Source organism: Aotus nancymaae, unplaced genomic scaffold, assembly GCF_030222135.1.
Source record: "Aotus nancymaae isolate 86718 unplaced genomic scaffold, 86718_ANA_hifiasm-v0.15.2.pri h1tg000036l, whole genome shotgun sequence".
NCBI lineage: Eukaryota > Metazoa > Chordata > Mammalia > Primates > Aotidae > Aotus > Aotus nancymaae.
Genome location: NW_026988450.1, coordinates 53,110,100 through 53,129,453, shown reverse-complemented (window position 1 = coordinate 53,129,453; position 19,354 = coordinate 53,110,100). Strand labels below are relative to the sequence as shown.

The 19,354-nt window shown below is 35.3% G+C and overlaps 1 protein-coding gene across 50 annotated transcripts in view; it reads right to left on the bottom strand.

Annotated features, from left to right (window-relative positions):
• The window catches only part of RIMS2 (regulating synaptic membrane exocytosis 2), a 698,117-nt gene that overhangs the window by 7,656 nt on the left and 671,107 nt on the right, over positions 1-19,354 (bottom strand). For all 50 annotated transcript variants that reach the window (XM_064384488.1, XM_064384526.1, XM_064384505.1 and 47 more), the window contains one exon: positions 1,593-1,734. In XM_064384488.1, the coding sequence (XP_064240558.1) occupies positions 1,593-1,734 (142 nt within the window). The remainder of the gene's footprint in view (positions 1-1,592; positions 1,735-19,354) is intronic.

The following is a 19,354-nucleotide window of genomic DNA, read 5'->3' as shown; positions in this document are numbered from 1 at the left end:
CAAATCCTACCTCCACCCTCTTGATCATCTCTCTTCCTTGCTTTATTTTTCTCCTCAGCACGTATACTGTCTAATCTACTATACATTTTATTAGTTTTTCTTTTATATACATTTTAACAATTTTTCTTATTTATTGTTTATCTTCTTTATTAGAGTGTAAATGTGATAAGAATAGTTTTTTGGGGCGGGGGGGGGTCTTCTTTGTTCATCACCGTATCTCTAGTACCTAGAACCATGCCTGGAATATTGTATAGAAAGAGAGGAGGGAAGGGGAGGGCAGAGGGGAAGAAAGGCAAAAGGAAAGACGAAAAAAAAAGGCAAACGGAAAGGAAAAAAGAAAGAAAAGACCCGATGAGAGAACCAGGCCTATGTAGATTGCAAAGCCCATGGTCTTAGCCATGGGTATTTACTCCCTCCTTCCTATGACTTACATCCCCAATGTTACAGCACAGTGACTGGCCCACTGGAAGGTATGATAATATTTGTTGAATGAATTTATGATACCCATCCTCTTTTTCCAATATGACCATAAACATCTGGAGCAGGAGCTATAGTTTAAACATTTTTATATCCCTAACAGTATCTGGCATAGTTCTTTGCAACAATTAGTGGTCAGTGCACATTTACTTTTCAGTTGATTTTCCCTCTCTTTTTAGACTTCCTTAATGAATAGTGAATCATTTCTCTCCCCGACCTCAACTCTCAAATATTCAGTTAATACAAATGTTTTAGTCTGTTTCTGTAAGTATCCCATATAATCCTACTTATAAATGTATGGATACCATTTACATCTCTAGTATTTAGTTATCGTGCTAGACAAATTATCCTTAGACATACCATTCATGCTGTGCCAACAGCTCCTATGGCCTCACATCTGTGAACTGGCCACACACAGGTTATCTAAACATCTAATGCTTCCATGGTGATGACAGTGAGGTCAGTAAAACCCATTTGCCTCTATTAATGTCCTTTACAGCCCCACTTCCAGATCTTTAGTTGCTAAGTACTATCAATTTTTTGGTGACAGGATTACAAATGCTTTAAAAATAGCTGAGACAGTTGATTCAAAGGAAAGCTACATGATAACTATGTAAAAGGCTCCCCAACATTTTTGGTGGCATTTCTTTTTGGCTGTTGTATTTAATATAATTAAATAATTATAATTGTTTGTTACAACATGGAACTAAGTATATGCCAGCATTCCATATTTTTTTAGCAATAACTCTTAGGATGGAGATTCTTAACACTAGCATTGTTCACATGGTATGTATGGCATGCATGCATATTATTTTTGGGCTTTCATATATTATTTCAAGCTAGGGCAAAATATTTTATTTGCATTGTATTGTAAGAGTCACATTTTAGCATCTTGCCATTAAGGCAAAACACCCCAAACCTATTTCACTTGGTATAAAATGCCAAATATATCACATTGCTCAGTGGCAGGTGAGTAAATTTCTCTTCATGGGAAATCAGCTAGCAAAAATTAAAATGGCTCTGAAGAGTATGAGAGTTAGAAAATTTCTGTGAAAGCACAGAGAGTGAGATAGGTGAGGCATGGAGGAGACATACATCATATGCGCCTCACTCACTTTCCTTCTGAGCTGTAGCTGTTCATGCTGCCATCTGTAGACTCTCGGCTTGCCTGTCGAGTCATCCAGTTCCTCATCTCCACGGCCAGGCCTGTTTCTGTACTTCTCTGGACAGTGCTCCTTAGTTTTTTACCTCCTGCTTCTGCAGAGATAGAAACAAAAAGTGTAACAGCTTTGTCATCACTATCTGGTAACAAGAAATATCAGCCAAGGCTCTGAGATCATCAGATGCAAAGATCTGTGTAAATACAAAGTGCTCTTATTAAGGAGATAGAGAGAAAAGGTGTTTAAAACAATTTTAAACAATGTCATGTTGAGTGGGATGAAGATTTTCTAAAAAATCTGTTAGAATCACAAAACACCATTGTTTTATTTCCATTTAAAACAGTGTTCAAATTGTTAACATAAGAAACGAAAAGATTCAACCTAAGGAAAATAAAATAAGCTTTATTTTCATTGTAATACTTAAATGCCAGGTTAATTTATGCCTTTTTGTTTTCATTGTAATATTTAAATGCCAGATTAATTTCTGCTTACTATATTTTAACCTTTCTTTTAATCATAGTAAAAGAACCAGGCCTTCACACAATTTACAAAGAAACAGATGGTGAGTAATGCTCAAATTCCAGCCTTAACTTTCACAAGAAAGTCTGTTTTTGTAGGTTAACAGATATTAGAAGGAAATCTATACAAAGGAGAGAGCCTACTTTGCCAGCAGTTTCACATCTATTGGTAACTTTCAGAAAGATTTTTAAAGGGAAATGCAAAAACCCAGCAAAATCATGTGAAAAGGGATTTCCATTTTTTGTTCATGGATAGTCATGTCCTCAAGGATCTTTAATAGTTGGGTGATGTGAAGAAGCCAATTAGAAGACCCAACATGAAACTGAGTCAAGTACTACAGATGTGACACAGATAGGAAGTACTATCTAGAGAGGTCAGAGAAGAAGGCACTTCATAGAGGGTGTGGGATTTGAGCTGGGCATGAAAAATAGGCAGATTGGGACTTAAGGAGAGGTGAGAAGAGAGCTGCTTAAGCAAGAGAAACAGCATGGGCAAAGTGCAAAGATAAGGATTACCACGTGCATTTAAGGGAGGTGCAATGACCAAAGCACATGTAAAGTCACGGGGGAGCGGGTTCCACAAAAAACTGAGCCCAAATTACGAAAGCTATGGGTGTTGAGATGTGAAGCTGAGAGACTACCAAAGCTGGAACAAGAGGGTCATAGTCCAAATGATTTGTACTCGATTACTTCTTGTCAGGCTTAAATATTTATCCACACTGTGAGTATTAACAGTTTTTTGGGATACAACCATATAGTTAGCTCTATTAGTGCTTGGTATTAATAACTTCTTTTTAGGTCTATAAATATTTGCTGATATTGCCAATGATTTGTTGAAATCTCTTTTCACCAAGTCTCTTATAGGCACTTAGCATTTTGAACTACTGCTTTAAATTTCATCCATTCTCTACTTCCAACACTAATGTACACCAAAATGCTTTAAGTACATATGAAATATAAATTATGACTGATCTATAACTCAGTTCTACAATGTAAGGCTGATATTTTAGATAACTGATAGTAAACATGTTTTACTGATAGGAACTGTAAGAAGATACAAAGCATCCCCTATTAATGAGGGAAAGATCTTTTCAGCAGAATATTAGTAAATGTCAAAGGAATACAATTTTAAAATTACCAATTTGCAACCTCCATTGGAATAAATGATATAAGCAAGGCTCATCGATGGAGGCTAACACCATTAGATGAAACACCGTGGAAAGGATACTCATATGAGCCAAATAATTGTTCCATAAATTATTCTAATTGTTAAAGGAAAAAAAAAGTACTTTAACACTGGGAGACCAGGCTGCCACCATCTTAATCAAGTGATCAAAGTTAGCAGCACTAAGAGGGGACAATCATGCACCTCTGGATATAAAATATACTGTATCACTTGTCAAGTTGTTCTAGACAAAAACATGCAACCTGTTTCTAATCAGGTCTCTGAAGCCAATTTCGAGTTGTGAAAAACTGGTGACGGAGTAACAAGGTATGTGACAGACACATACACAAAATAATCAGAGAAATCCAGAACATGGAATATTGTTCAAGAGAGTTGACCTAGTCTCTTAAAAGAAGTTAATATCATGAAAACAAAGAAATAAGGTAAGGAATTGTTCTGGGTTAAAATGCATCAAAGAAATTTAACCATCAAATGCTACGAGTGTATTTGAACTTCTTGTTTGGGAAAGCAAAACAAGAAACCCTATATGCAAAACAGTATAAAAGTAATTTTAGGACAAGTTAAGGAAAATCTGAATATGCATTTGACATTAGATGAGGTTAAAAATTGTTATTGTTTAAGGTAGATAATGGATGACATGTATTATAAAGAATTTTCTTATTAGGAGATACATGCTAAATTATTTAGACCTGAAATGTTATATTATCTGCAATTTACTTTCAAATGCTGTAGAAAAAACAAAACAAAACAAACAACAACCCAGCCCCGACCCCAACCTCAAAATGCACATATATGTTCCTAAAAATGAGGGAGAATGTTAAGGAGAAATGAAAGAATGAGGATTCAGAGTACATCCTGGTATTCGTGAAGTTCCTATTTATGATTTCATTTGAGTGGTCCTCAAATAACTTTATCAAAAAGTAGGCTGGGTGCAATGGCTCACAACTGTAATCCCAGCACTTTGGGAGGCTGAGGCCAAGAGTTTGAGATCAGCCTGACCAACACGGTGAAATCCAGTCTCTAATAAAAATACAAAAATTATCTGGGCATAGTGGCACATACCTGTAATCCCATCTACTTAAGAGGCTGAGGCAGCAGACTCACTTGAATTCAGGAAGGAGAGGTTGCAGTGAGCTGAAATTGCACCACTGCAATCCAGCCTGGGTGACAGAGCAAGACTCTGTCTCAAAAAAAAAACCAAAAAAACCCAAAACAAGAAATAATGCAATTTTGAACAAGTATGTCTCTCCATGTAGCTTTAATGTTAGTTTCCTGTAAACAGTGCCCTTGTGAAAAAATTGCCATCAAGTGAGACATACAACTTCAGTGAAATTTGAGCATGTGGAATGAGGATATATACAAGAAACATATGACTTAGAAAAGAAATGAGATTCTTAAAGATCTCAGAACACAGCCTCTGCAATGTCAAAGAGCTACAGTTTTTAATATAAGGTCTGACTCTATCACAGTTAAAGCCACTTGAAAATCTGCCATTATAGGGTCATGAGAATCAGCACCATTTGTCAAAGAATAAACCAATAAGCATGTAATTCTTTTGTTTACAGACTGCTTCTTAGATGTATCCCCTTCATAACAATGCTAAAAATCCCAATTTTACAGATATAGCATCTAAGGACCCCAGAAGATTACATAATTTCCTGAAGCCACATAGTAAGTGACAGAACCAGCATTTGTAGACAGTTTCCAGACTCCAAATTTTCTGCTATTCAGTACTTCATTGTCAGAATATAACTAAATAGGGAGCTTGTGCAGCTGTCTATGGAGATTATACTATGCTAATGCTGTAACTGCATATAGAAGGCCCTATTAGAAGCAGCTTTTGGGGTGGAAAAAGCAGAGCACAGTGAAGGGGTCAGGTCCTGGTGTCAAACTCCTTCTCTTTTAGTTTCCACTCTACAATTTACAAGGTGGATGACACTGAGCAAGTTACGTACCCTCTCTGTGACTCAGTTTCCTCAAACTGGAATGACAACAACAATAATAATGGCTACCTCATTAGGACTGAGGTAGGAATTTTTGTATTAAGGAAAACAATGCATCTAAAGCACTTAAGATAGTGCCTGATGCATAGAAAATGCATCATATGTATTCTAGGCCTGACTCTACCACTAATCTATTGTCTTCTCTGAGTCATATCCACTCTCTGAGTCTCCGGCTCCTCGTTTATGAAAAAGGGAGGGGGAGGAAGGCAGATGATTTCTGATGTTTTTGGATTCTAATGTCCATGAGTTTGTGTATTAATGCATAACCAAGACCATGATTAACAGCATACTCTGAGGAGATATGCTACTCACTATCATCTGACAGAATCAAATAAATCCAACTAATATACTGAACATTTATAGTAGCTCTTTAATACATGTCTTTTTCAATGTTCCTTATCAAATACATTTATAGGCTTATTTTAAAAGTAATTTATTTTTCAACACCACAAACTCTTTAGTTACATTCACAATAAAACTAATTTAACTTGAATGTCATTCATTACCATGATTCACACTTAATGTTTCAAATGATTTGTCACATTATTCAACCTAAAAACTATATCAGGGAGGGAGAATTCTAAGATGACGCCCATGATTATGTTGCTTTACTTTACATGGTAAAAGGGATTTTACAGATGCAATTAAGGTTACTAATCAGTTGACCTAAAGATAGGGAGATTATCTGAATGGGCCTAACTGAACCACACCAACCCTTTTAAAGCAGAGTGCTTTCTCTGGCTGGTTCCAGAAGAGGAAATCAGAGAGATGTGGATCACAAGAAAATTCAACGTACGTCTGTCTGCCTGAAGATAGAAGGGGCCACATGGAAAAGGTGAGAGAGCAGCCTCTAGCTGCTGAGGGTGATGCCTGCCTGACAGTCAGCAAGAAAATGAGGGCTTTGGGCCTGCACCTTTAAGGAATTCTGTCTACCACCTGAATGACCTTAAAAGCTCTTTTCTCCCCCAGAACCTCCAGGCAAGAACTCAGCCCAGGCAACATCTTCATTTCAGCCCTGTGATGCTCTAGAGAGAAAACCCAGCTAACTATGCCAGATTTGTGACTTACAGAACTGTGAATTAATAAATGGGTGGTGTTTTTAGCTGTTAAATTTGTGATAATTGTTACACTGTAATATAAAACTAACAAGGTAAGTTCTGAGTCCTTCATAGATATGTTTTTTAAATGAGGAGGCTTATTAAAATATTCTATTATGATTTAGGGATAGACTACCAAAACTGTAAAAACTTAGCCATTATTTTAAAAAGTGTACATTTTAAAAAAGTATATACATACATACACATATACACATGCATGAACATATATGTATAATGTGTGTGTGTGTGTGTATGTGTGTGTATTGAGACATTAAAAAACACTCAGGTAAGTCCCAGATGATGTTGTTGTTGAGTCCTTAAACCACTCATTTTGGTATTAGGTATTTTAAGCCAAAGTACATTTGGAGAAGATGCCTGCAGGTAAAAAATCGAGTTCACGAACTGCAAAACATCACAGGCAGAAAGCAGAACACAGGAGGTGTCCTTGTTATTCTGCTCTGCTTAGTCTGATGACTCATTTACTTGGCACCCTCAGTAAAGCCATTTGATTAAACAAAAGACCAAAGGGTCAGTTTCCCCTAATAATAAGTGGAAACCAGAAAACCTTTTGAGTGACTTGACAACAAAAACTAAAAGCTCCTCTCTGCTACTGACTTGGAAACTATTCTAAGTCCCACCCAAGGCAGGGCTTACAACGCATGTCAAACTTAATGTCATGGTGACCTCCTTTCAAATCTTGGATTCACATAACCCATTCCTGCTTGCTCCCACCTGCAAGGTCTCAGCTACTGCAGATAGACTTACTTTGGATTCAGGGTTTTCTCAATGTCAATATGCAAAATGATTTATGGAAACAGGATGAAGAATAGTTGGCAGATTATGAAAACTGACTTTACATTTTAGTTTAGACCACAATTTATATGCTTTAACAAGTTGCTATTTTTGCATTTTATTCAAAATTACCATTTCTCAGAGTGAGTATAATTTAGAAAACCATTTGCCTTACATTTAAAGAATATTAAAAATGCATTACAATGAGAATTTCTAAAATTATTGAATCACAGATTTTAGGAAGCAATCTTGGGTATTCAGTATATCTATGTAGTTTATGCACTTCCTTACTGCAGCAATGAGAAAGTTGAGGTCCTGAGTAGCTAGTTTGTCTTTGGTAGAAGACTTTTCCATCTTTAAGAATCATTATCAATTATAAATTTTTACTCTCTTCCACCTTGCTCCTTTAATTCCTAAAATTTAAATATAACAATTGTCTCCAGCACCTTCATCAATCTCTGTGGTAGACTCTGTAGAACATGACTTCCCTCCCATCAGCAGATTTTCTTAAAATTTTACTTTTAAGTTCTGGGATACATGTGCAGAACGTGCAGGTTTGTTACATAGGTATACATGTGCCATGGTGGTTTTCTGCACCTATCAACCCATCATCTAGGTTTTAAGCCCTGCATGCATTAGGTATTTGTCCTAATGTTCTCCTTCTCCTTACCCCCATCCTCCGACAGGCCCCAATGTGTGATGTTCCCCTCCTTGTGTCCATGTGTTCTTATTGTTTAACTCCCACTTATGAGTGAGAATGTGGTGTTTGGAATTCTGTTCCTGTGTTAGTTTGCTGAGAATGATGGCTTCCAGCTTCATCCATGTCCCTGCAAAGGACATGAACTCATTCTTTTTTATGGCTGCATAGCATTCCATGGTGTATATGTACCACATTTTCTTTATCCAGTCTATCATTGATGGGCATTTGGATTGGTTCCAAGTCTTTGCTATTGTAAATAGTGCCATCAGCAGATTTTATAACTTCTGTCCCATTTTATATCAAGACATGAAAGATGTTGATTTATCTGTTTGGTCCTGTAAGACCTCAATATGGGGACACTGTCAAGGATTATCATAACTGCATGTAAAAGCTCATACACTTAGGTTTCTCAGTTCTTGCTACTATCATAAATACAATTCAAATCTCTAAAAGCCTAAAAAAAAGACAAATAGCCAACAATTTTGTTTGGACTAATCCAGGCTCTGCATTTACAATTAAAATAAAATTCAAATTAAAAACTAACAGTTGACACTCAAAATTGTTTCAGAGTTTAACATGAATTCATTCATTCCAAAAGCTTGTCACAACGATTTAATGTTATAAAAGTTATATAGCTAAGAGTGACAGTACGGTGAGCTTCAAGCAGGGGTCATGATTATGGAGTTATGGTAGACGTTAGGGCTATTCATGTATATTCACTTGCTTCCCACCTCTAAAGTTAGGTGTGGTCATGTGACTTGCTTGTCCAATGAACTGTGAGCAAAACTAACCCATGTAACTTCCAGGTAGAAGATTTAGCAGCTGATATATGTCTCACTAGTTTTCCTTCCATCAGCCTGAGTACAGTCACATATATGACTCTTAATGGACATGTAGCAGGAGTGAGACATAAATTTTTTGTGTTAAACCATTAATACTTTTAGTTATTTGTTATTACAACCTAACCTATTCTGACAGATACATATAATAGGCAGTATTCCATTTTCTTGTAAATAAGGTCTTAAATTTGTCTGTTTTTTGTTTTCAACATCATTTTAAAATTAGCAATTTTGAATACAGCTCTGTTAAAAACTGAATTTGATATTCTATTTTATAACTTTTTATAGCTTTTGTTTTATAAGTATATTTAAAGAAATTTTAATCACTGTTCTTAAAATTCAGATTCACATTTAAAACAGTAAAATAATTTTACATAAAGATTTGACTTTAGAATAGTTTTGGATTTACAGGAAAATTGCCAAAGATAGTACAGAGAATTCTAGCACCCCTACACCCAATTTTCCCTATTATCAACATCTTCCATAGGTATGGTAAATATGTGACAATTAATGAACTAATATTGATATATAACTATTGACTAAAATTTATACTTCATTTTGATTTCCTTAGTTTTTAACTAAAGTGCTTTTTTCTGATCCAGGATACCACATTACATTTAGTCATCATGTCTCCTCATGCTCTTCTTGGAAACAAGCTTTTTATTCCTCTAATTCCTGATCTTTTTTTACATTTGTAACTACTTTTCATCTGACCTTTGTATATATAATTAACATGCAGTATGACTTATAATAGCATTCACATAACGATTAATAAAGCCACTTACTTTCAGTAAAAAAAATACCTAAGTTGAAAATACTTGTCTATAGAAAAGTAGAAAATGTCATGTCATATGTGAAAATGCTGTACGTAAGAAAATAAGTTATCAATATTATATTAATACAGACTGTATAACACAATGTAAAAGGACAGAATTAATACACATTTTAAGTGTATTAAGTTTGATTATGGTTCAAAAAATTCAATTAAAATTCACAGTCCCAGTGTAATAATTGATTCAGGCAAGAGTCAGCACTGGATATTAAAATTATTGGATAATTTTTGGAGAACAGAATATTCACATGGTACCAAAGTATTACTCCAGATATTGCTTAGTAAGTATAAAGGGGAAAATATATCTTTTCTATAGAGAGAAACTGGCAGTCACCTCTTAACCAAGTGATGAAATGTAGCATGCCCAGGAGTAAGAAATCTTGACAATATGTGTCTATCAATGGACTATATAAAGTTACATCACTTAATGACATTTAACCTCAATGTAATCACATCTCTAGGTCTAACCTCCAGTTTACTGGAAATACAGGGACTGGAGAAAATAATCAAAAATACCTAGGATGTTGGACATTGTACAAGACAGTTTTGTTTGGATTTTTCAAAAGTCGATGCTATGAAAAACAAAAGGGAAAGTACTGTTTTATATTAAGCATAACAACCAAATGCAATGAATGAACCTTGACTGAATCCTGGATTAAGGAGAAAAACAATAAAAAGTTATAAGAAACATTTTTTGGGGGGATAACTGAACTGAAGAAAATTGGATATGGAATGAATATGAGATAATAAAAGATTTTTGGGTTAATTTTATGTTTATATATATATTTAATTTGAGATGTAAGCTAAAAGTACTTAATGATTTATCATGATGTCTGCAACTTACCTTATGCTCAAATGTTCAGCAAAAATACATACCACGTGTGTGTGGTATATGTTGTGAATCCATGTGTGTGTATGAGTCAAAAAAGAGAAAGAGAAGATAAAGTCAGTAGAGTCTATCAATGTATGTAGTGGATGCTCATTGTATTATTCCTTTTTGTATATTTGAAATATTTCAAAATAAAAGTCAGAAAAAAACTCAACTACTCAATTCAGAACAAAGGAAGGAAAGAGCTATTGTTTCATGACTTGCGACTATGTGGAGCTACTTTGCATGTAAAGTCTACCTAGCTCTAGTCCTCATAAGAAGATTGTATGGCAGTGAGGATTACTACCATTTTCCATATGAGGAAAGTGCCCAGTTCACACAGTTGACTAATGATATAGATGAGATTTGAACTCAAATTTTGTCAATGTCAAAACCTATCCTTGTTTCTCAAAGCATGACGACTTCCAACTTCACTTATTTTGAACACGAGTTTATAATTCCAGCATAATCAGTGACTTGAAACCTCATCTCAGGTTCTCCTTCCATGTCCAAACAAACTTAAAATACATTGTTCTGTGGATAGTGTTGAGACTCAGATCATTCATTTTTTTTTTTGTTCTCATGAAAAATGGGGAAACGTCACTTTCCTTGCTAAATTCCAACTTCGAGAACATGATGGTAACAGTATTTATAAAAAAATGGAAACAACTGTGCTAGAAACAGTTATTTCCTACAGTATACAGATGCATTTCAATCTCTCAGCATGTCACTTTGGACCAATCCACACCAAAAATTGGAGATTTCATCAAATGATACCACAGCTGTCAATAGGACTGAATACATCATGAAAAACTGCAGATTTGCCAACATGTGGATTTGAAAAGGATCTTGACCTCTTGTGTGTTTTAATCCTCATCTGCAAAACAGGGATCAAGCCAGAGGACTGGCATGCACATTTCCCATTATGGGGTCTTGTAACTGTTAATACTGACTTTTAATGAGAAATAAAACCCTATGAAGAAATAAAGCTTATGATTCTTCTGCAGTAAGATAATTATATTTTTTTTCCATAAAAGTAAGGCATATCATTTTGGTATTCTTAACACATTTAAATATAAGAAATTATAGCTATTATTGCTATTCTTTTGGCATTTGTCATTTTTTGGTACCTTTTTGTTCTTCTTTTCTGATGTTGCTACTACTGCACTAAGGGGGATTGAATAAAAGCCAGTTAGAAAATAATCCTTCCTGATCCGCAGTTGAACTACTTAGATAGCGCTGCATATCCACTACCCTAGTCCTTGGCTTTTTTTTTTAACCTGCAGATCTGTACTTGATCATGCATCAGTCTACAGATACCTGTGCCTGTTTCTCTCTCAAGAATGGATGTGAAATATCACCAACTTCTTCATACCTCTCAAGTTAGATATTTTGAGACAATATTTTATAATCAAATGAACGTGCCATTTTAGAATGAGATAATATGAGTTCAAGTTCCTATCTGACTATTTGCAAGTTTTAGGCAGGTAACTTATCTTTCTGTAGGTCAGAGTTCTTTTGTGCAAACCTGGAATCATAATTACCTTATGCCACAGCATATACAGCATGTAGTGGTGTTTAATAAATAGTGTTGAAAAAGGATCAGATCCTATAATCTGCATAAACGAGTTTTGGAAACTGAATAACATATAAAATTATCATAAATCTGCAGGAAAAAACTACATATAAATAACAGGCCTTGCCATGTAAGGGGAGAGAGCCTACTGGCCAAATTGAACTAAGGGGTTGCCTTCCTGCCCAAATCCTTTTTTCCAGATGACATCAAGGTGGTTGCCATTAAGTTGAAAGCAAGGGAAGTGAGTAGGGCACAGAGGCTAGAAACTAAAAGACCGGAATCTTTAGGCTGAAAACTTGTATCTAATGAAGCATTTAGCTGAAGAGATTCACATTTGAAACTGATTTGAAGCAAACAGAATGTAACCCTACTGAATTTCTGCACTACTGGTAAAGAAAAAATTACTACCTTACCTTACAAAATTCTGTTGAGCCCATAAGACAACAACTGAGTTTCCAAACCTAGTGTACTAGAAAGAAGCAGGCTGTGACAGCTATGGAGCCATCTCTTCAATACAAACCTTCATGGCCATAGAGAACAAACAACAAAGAAACACCTCCCTGAAAACAGAACCAGGGTTGCCAGATGAGTAAACTAAGAAACATACTCTACTGTCAATCTCTGCCACTCCTACTGAGTGGGATTTGATAATTCCTATAGACGATTGATTGTTTTGTGTTTCCTATTCTCTCTTTTCTAAATGGGAATTTTTCTTTCAGTTATTCTGTGGCTATCATGCATTTAAATTAGATTTTTTTAGAGGCAGATAACTTGTCTTTAGGCTTACAGGTCACCATAACGTGAAAAGCCACATTTAGATATGAGAGGAATACACATTGCTCAAAGTTCCTAGATTTCAACCAGCAAATCGTAAATGGATACGATTTTAAGATTGTCCTTCTGGGGAGGAATTTATTATACTCTAAAGGAAAAAAATAAGAGAGTGCACCGATATTTCGGTGGTTAAATCTTCAGAAAAAGTTAAAATTGAGAATGCCATATTCTTTACCTTAGATTTTTTCTATAGATTTCCCCCCGTTCTTGTTTGCTTATGTTCAATGAACAAAGAGGAAAATAACAATATGACAAATTCTTATTTTAAAAAAATTAAAAATAGCTAATCATATTGAGCTTAGTTTTTTTTTAAACCACTGGTAATTATTTTATATTACAAAGTAGATACTTGTTAATATTTTTGGCTTACCAGCATTTGAATCTTCCTTCTATGTTTGAAAAATAGCCCATCCTTCAACTGTGTAAGTTAAAATAGTCAGGGTCACTTTTCCAGCCTGCTCTGCAATTAGGGCATAAGCACATGGTTGAGGCACTAGTTTTCCAAACTCTGAATCTGAAGTTACTAAAGCAAAGAATCAGAGACACCATAGGCCTTCATTCTAATGAGGGTGGTGGCCAGAATATATTTTTCTGAAGTGATCCTGTGGCAGCGTGCAGTGAGTCACCATGAGTCCTGACAATATGCAAAGCTGTGATGTCTGTGCCAAGTAGCAGTGGTAGTTGAACAGGATTAACCTCCAGTATGGTTTTTGGTATCACTCTTAAACTATAGCCCAGAATCTCCAGCCTTTTTAGAGATTCTATGACCTATCCAGTATCCCTGAGGAAATACCTTTCTTTTCTGCCTAAATTGTCAGAATTGATTTCTGTTGATTGCAACTGGGCACCTGAAAGGAAACATGTTTCATATGCATGTTTTTGTAATGTATGATAGAAAAATATGCTGCTAGTTTATATTAAGTATACACAACTTCTAAGCGTAGCCCAAAGAATGCATAACATTCAAGTATTCTTGTACCTGCAAGAATGCAAACAATCACTTAATCAGTATAGTCCCTTTCAGCTCTACTAGCTTCTTTCCATTCCATGATAAGAACATAGAAACCAACCAGGTACTTGTTCATTTATTCATTCGCTACATAAGAACATAGAAACCAACCAGGTACTTGTTCATTTATTCATTCGCTACATATTTGTTAAATACTCCCTAGATGTAAGGTACTGTGAGAGATAACAAATATGCAACCCATGGTCACATAATTCCCAACTATATGATTTTTAAATTAATAAGTAAGATAGTACACAAATAATGACAATGCAAGGCAATATGCACTAAGTGCTTTATGAGTGGTAGTAAGTTTCTAGAGCTGCATTGTCCAGTAGAACTTTCTGTGAATGAAAGAAATTTTCTGTAATTCTGCACTGCCTGATAAGGTAATCACTAGACATATATCACTAGATATAAGGTAATCACTACTGAACAAAGGTGGCTAGTGGGACTGAGGAACAAAATTTTACATTTATTTAAATTTAAATAATCACATATGGCTAATACCTCATGTATTAGATAGCACATATTTAGATGTTCAGAAAAAGGGAAAAATATTTTTAAATGGAATTGTAAGGGAAGAGTAAGCATAATACTAGTTCACAACATTGATCCAAGATAGACATTATTATGTACACTTTACATAAAAATGAGGAAACTAAAGCTGAAAGAAATTGTCTTCTTAGTCCATACAACTAGGAAGAGGTGGAGCCAATATTTTCAATTCAGCTACACAGTTTTTCCTCTGCCTACAGAAGCTCTTATGGCTTCTGAAGATTTCATATAGTAGATGGGATATGAGCTGGGCTTTGAAGGACAAATAGACAGGAGATATATATATATATACAGTTGTAAAGGAAGAACAGAAAGCAAGGCATTAACAAAACTTTGGAGACAAAAAGCAAGAAGGCTCAGTTTTATAGAATTACTAGCCTTGGGAGGTGGGGATGCTAAACCATAAAAAAAAACCCAAATCCTTCATATTGTTAAAGAATTTGAATGTCAGGCTAAAGGCTTTATTAAGTAGGAGATGAAAATCTACTGACGTTTTTGAACGATAGGTAGTGTTAAGATGAAGATGGTGTTTAAGAGAACTGATATAGGGTCAGTGACATTGGATTAGAGTAGAGAGGTCCAAAAGGGGGAGACAGCAGTTTGGGAGGTTATCAGATCACTTCAAAGGTGAGCTAATGTATCCCAAACTACCAAGGTGACAACGAGAATGGGAAAGAAGAAAGACAACTGAGAAAAGTTGGGAACGAAGCATATCCTTGGTAGAAGTTGCGAAATGTTAGTCTTAAATGTCAGGCCACATTTGGCCAATAAATATGTTTTGTTTGGCCCAAATAATGTTTGGAAGTTTTTATTCATGTGCCAACATTTTAAAATTGAAAAGTTTTAAGTAAACAATCAGATTTATAGCTTTTCTTCAGGAAAAAATAAAGAGTAAGTAAATTTTCCAACCTTGGACTGACATTCCATTTGGCATCAATTAGCTGGAACGGACTACTCATCCTACTTTTATAGATAGGTAAGCTTTCCCCAGCTCTTTGAGTCCTTGTCTTTTCCCTTTTGTTTTATTCCTGTCCTACTTCACTGATGCATGTTACTTTCCTGGCCTGTGATTTACAGGAATAATAAGGGAACAACCGATAATTTTATTTTATTTTTATTATTTTGAGACAGTCTCGCTTTGTCGCCCAGGCTGGAGTGCAGTGGTGAAATCTTGGCTCACTGCAACCTCTGCCTCCCGGGTTCAAGCTATTCTCAATCCTCACCCTCCTGAGTACCTGGGATGACAGGCATGCACCACCACACCTAGTTAATTTTTGTATTCTTAGTAGAGACAGGGTTTCACCATGTTGCCCAGGCTGGTCGCAAACTCCTGACCTCCAGTGATCCACCTGGCTCGGTCTCCCAAAGTGTTGGTATTACAGGTGTGAGCCACCATGCCTGGCTGATAATTTTATATTTAAGTAGCTAAAACAAAATTTCCTTTCTTTTTGGTCTTATTTAAACGAAATCTAAATTTTAAAAAATGATTCTTCAAATCCTTTGTTCTTGATGATTCAGACAAAAGCAGACACCTTTGGTGATGTCTACAAAGCTCACAATAACCACTTCCCTTCTTAGTTACCCACAGAAATGCATTTTTGGTGACTAAATTTATATACGTGGCCTTGCCTTCTGGCTGTATTGGATTGGACCAAATTGGATATATGAAAACTCTTCTTTGGGAATTTCGGAGTGGGACTGAGAAAGAAACATGCATTGTGGGTGGAACTGTGATAGGTGAACTTGGGTGCCACTGGCTGCCATTTTCCACAGGCCACATGGTCTAGGTAATAGAGCAAGGGAGAGAGCTAGCTGCTGAGAAAGGAAAAAACAGCCATGCAAAGATAGAATCAATGGCAAGAAATGGGAAAGGAATGCTCATAGGTTCCCAACAGCCTTCTGGCTTCCAGTTTAGGTTCATGTGAGGACTGGTGGGAATTCTGCTCATGGGTTTGGTAAATTATCTTTGCATAAAGCATGATCTACATGAAAAAAAAAAACACTGTTTTCATTTTTAGGTGAAAAAAAATAAAGAGTGATACTTCCAAACTAGAATGATATTATAATTTTTGTGTTGTTTTCTACTTGTTCAAATAATATTATATATACATAGCATTAGGTAAATCTCCCTCCTCCCCAATCAAAAAACATTACAATATGAGAGAGAACAAATATACAGAATAATCTTGTCTGAGCCATAAATAGGGGCCTACTTAATAACAAAAGAGAACATTTACATTCAAACATAGTCCTTGGAAGAAATGGGATGCTATTATTATAACTTTCTATTGGGTTTCCTTCATAAGTCATTATATATAAGATGTCCCCACAGAGAAACTTGTTTCCATTACTGGTTTTGAACTGAGTGAACCTGCTAAAGGATAGAAGCAAATTGGGATTTAATTTTACTTTTATATTAAAGGATTTTTTTTTCTTTGTAGAACTTAGTCTGTTAAAGTTTTAAATTACTTTAAAGATACTATCTGAACACATGGTGGGGAAAGATTCTAAATCTATATTAAAAAGGTAATATTTGATAAGCATCGAGTAGAACTGTTACTCAATTTACTTTTCTTAATTCCAAAATCTTTTGCTTCACTTTGTCTGTGAAAATGTAAATCTAATATAAAATATTGTGCTATTATTGAATATGGCATGAACTCATTTATGGAATGATTTATTATAAATAATCATAATCTAGAAAAAAAAATATTTCCTATAAAAAGATCCATAGTAACCTATAACTGTCTATCCAAGTCCTGCTTACAAGGCTGGCTTCATGAAGATGTGTAAAAGGTATGATCACTGCATTTAAAAAAGTCTCTATCACATGTTATATTTTTAAACAGAATAAATATAATGGATGGATGACAGTCAGTTATACTGATATTTAGTGTGAAAAGAATGGCAGAACTATATACTGTTAATTATTAATAGACACTGAATACCACTGTGCCAGGTGTGATGTTTGTACTTTAAGAGGAGTACATTTAAATGTATGAAGATTTTTTTTATTCTAATGCAGTAAGGGCAAAGTTCTAAACTATTTTAATCAAATGAGACTGATTATTAAGAATGAAGTATATTATTTACTATACACAAAGATTAGAACAAGATATGTCTCTTTATACTCTTCTTGCTGGGTGAATAACCTCTTAGAGTGAGGCAGAGTTAAATAGGTCTTTTTATTCCAGTCTATTTAGTCAATTTTATTTTAATTCCTCACAGCTTCACTATCACATGCAAAGACTCTTTCCTCAGTTTTCTGGTGATTTTAAAGCTGTTCTTGTTTCTTAGATGGTTTTCCTATAATTAATTTTTAAGCTAGTGGCATGTAAAATAAGTCTGATGAGTTAATTAGTTCAGTTTTACAGTATTAAGTTGATAGGATCTCTTCTGTATGATTGCCAAACTATATTTTAACCAAAGGTGGCAGACCATAAAATCAGGCAGGCCAAATTCATCACACATGGACATAATTAAACAAGAATCACTAACCCAGAGCCACATGTAACATTAAGATAGGTTCTGAGAAACCAGATTCCCCAGGTATTAGAAAATGCACCATTTTCCTCCATTATAAGGCCATAATCATTTGACCTTCGATCTACAGGTGAGAAGTTGTGGGGTTTCTTCTCTTGTTAGGAATGGTAACATTTCCTTGAAATAGTTCCTTCTTTCTTATAATTGTCTCTAACGTTTGAAAACTCTACACATAGTAATATCCTACGTAGGGAGGTGGACTCAGTGTTGAGGTCAAGTATTTATAAAGTGAAAATAATTCTTATCTCAAAGGGTTCAATGATAAGTAAGCATAATTTATAAACTGTTAAATAACATGTAAGGTACTATTACTACTTTCACTTAAAAAAAAAAAAACAACAAAAAACAACCTGAGAGATTAGGAGAACATCTATCTGGAATATACCCAGGGAAAAGGATGCAAAAAAAAAAAAAAAAAAACCCACAAAGACCATCGGCAATCTTTATTTTGTTTATGGGAATGTCCCTTTCATCCTCACTGAAGTCAGCTTTATTAAGATTTATGATCTGTGGACAAGTTGTTTAGCTTCCCTTAGTTTTACTTTTCACATGTGTAAAATGAGGAAAAAAGTAACATCCTTGAAGAGTTACCATGAAATTAAAGGAATGTGGCATGTAGAAAGTGCACAATAAATGGTAACTTTCCTTCTTTTTTTTTTTTTCAGGCATAGTCTTGCTCTGTCGCCAGGCTAGAGTACAGTGGCATGATCTCGGCTCACTGCAACTTCTGCCTCTCAGGTTCAAGCCTCTGCCTCAGCCTCCCAAATAGCTGGGGCTACAGGTGTGCACCACCATGCCCAGCGAATTTTTTGTATTTTAATAGAGACAGAGTTTCACCATGTTGGCCAGGATGGTCTCAATCTCCTGACCTCGTGATCCATTTGCCTTGGCCTCCCAAAGTGCTGGGATTACAGGCATGAGCCACTGCGCCCGGACAATAAGTGGTAACTTTTATTATTGTACTTGGTCTTCAAGATCATAGCATATTAAAAGGAAATGTCATATAACAATGAAGAAGCAACACATAGAGTAGTTAGATTAGAAATTTCAAAGACAGATTTTGGGTTTATATCTTAACTCTACCACTTACTAGTTGTGGGCTGCAGGAAAATTCTTTTCTAAGGTGTGTGGGAGGCTGCTGATACCGGCTTGGTTCATGAGAAACTGAGAGTTATCATTGACACTTGAATCAATGTTTAACCCTCACTTTCTGAGGGCACCCTTCTCTAACTCCTAAATTAGGCTTTCTTATAATCTCTTGTTGCGCTCTGTACTTTACCTTCCTGACACCTGTCACAGTTATAATTACCTAATTATTTCTATTAATGTCTACCTATCTCCATTAGGCTGTAAGCTCTGAGAGGG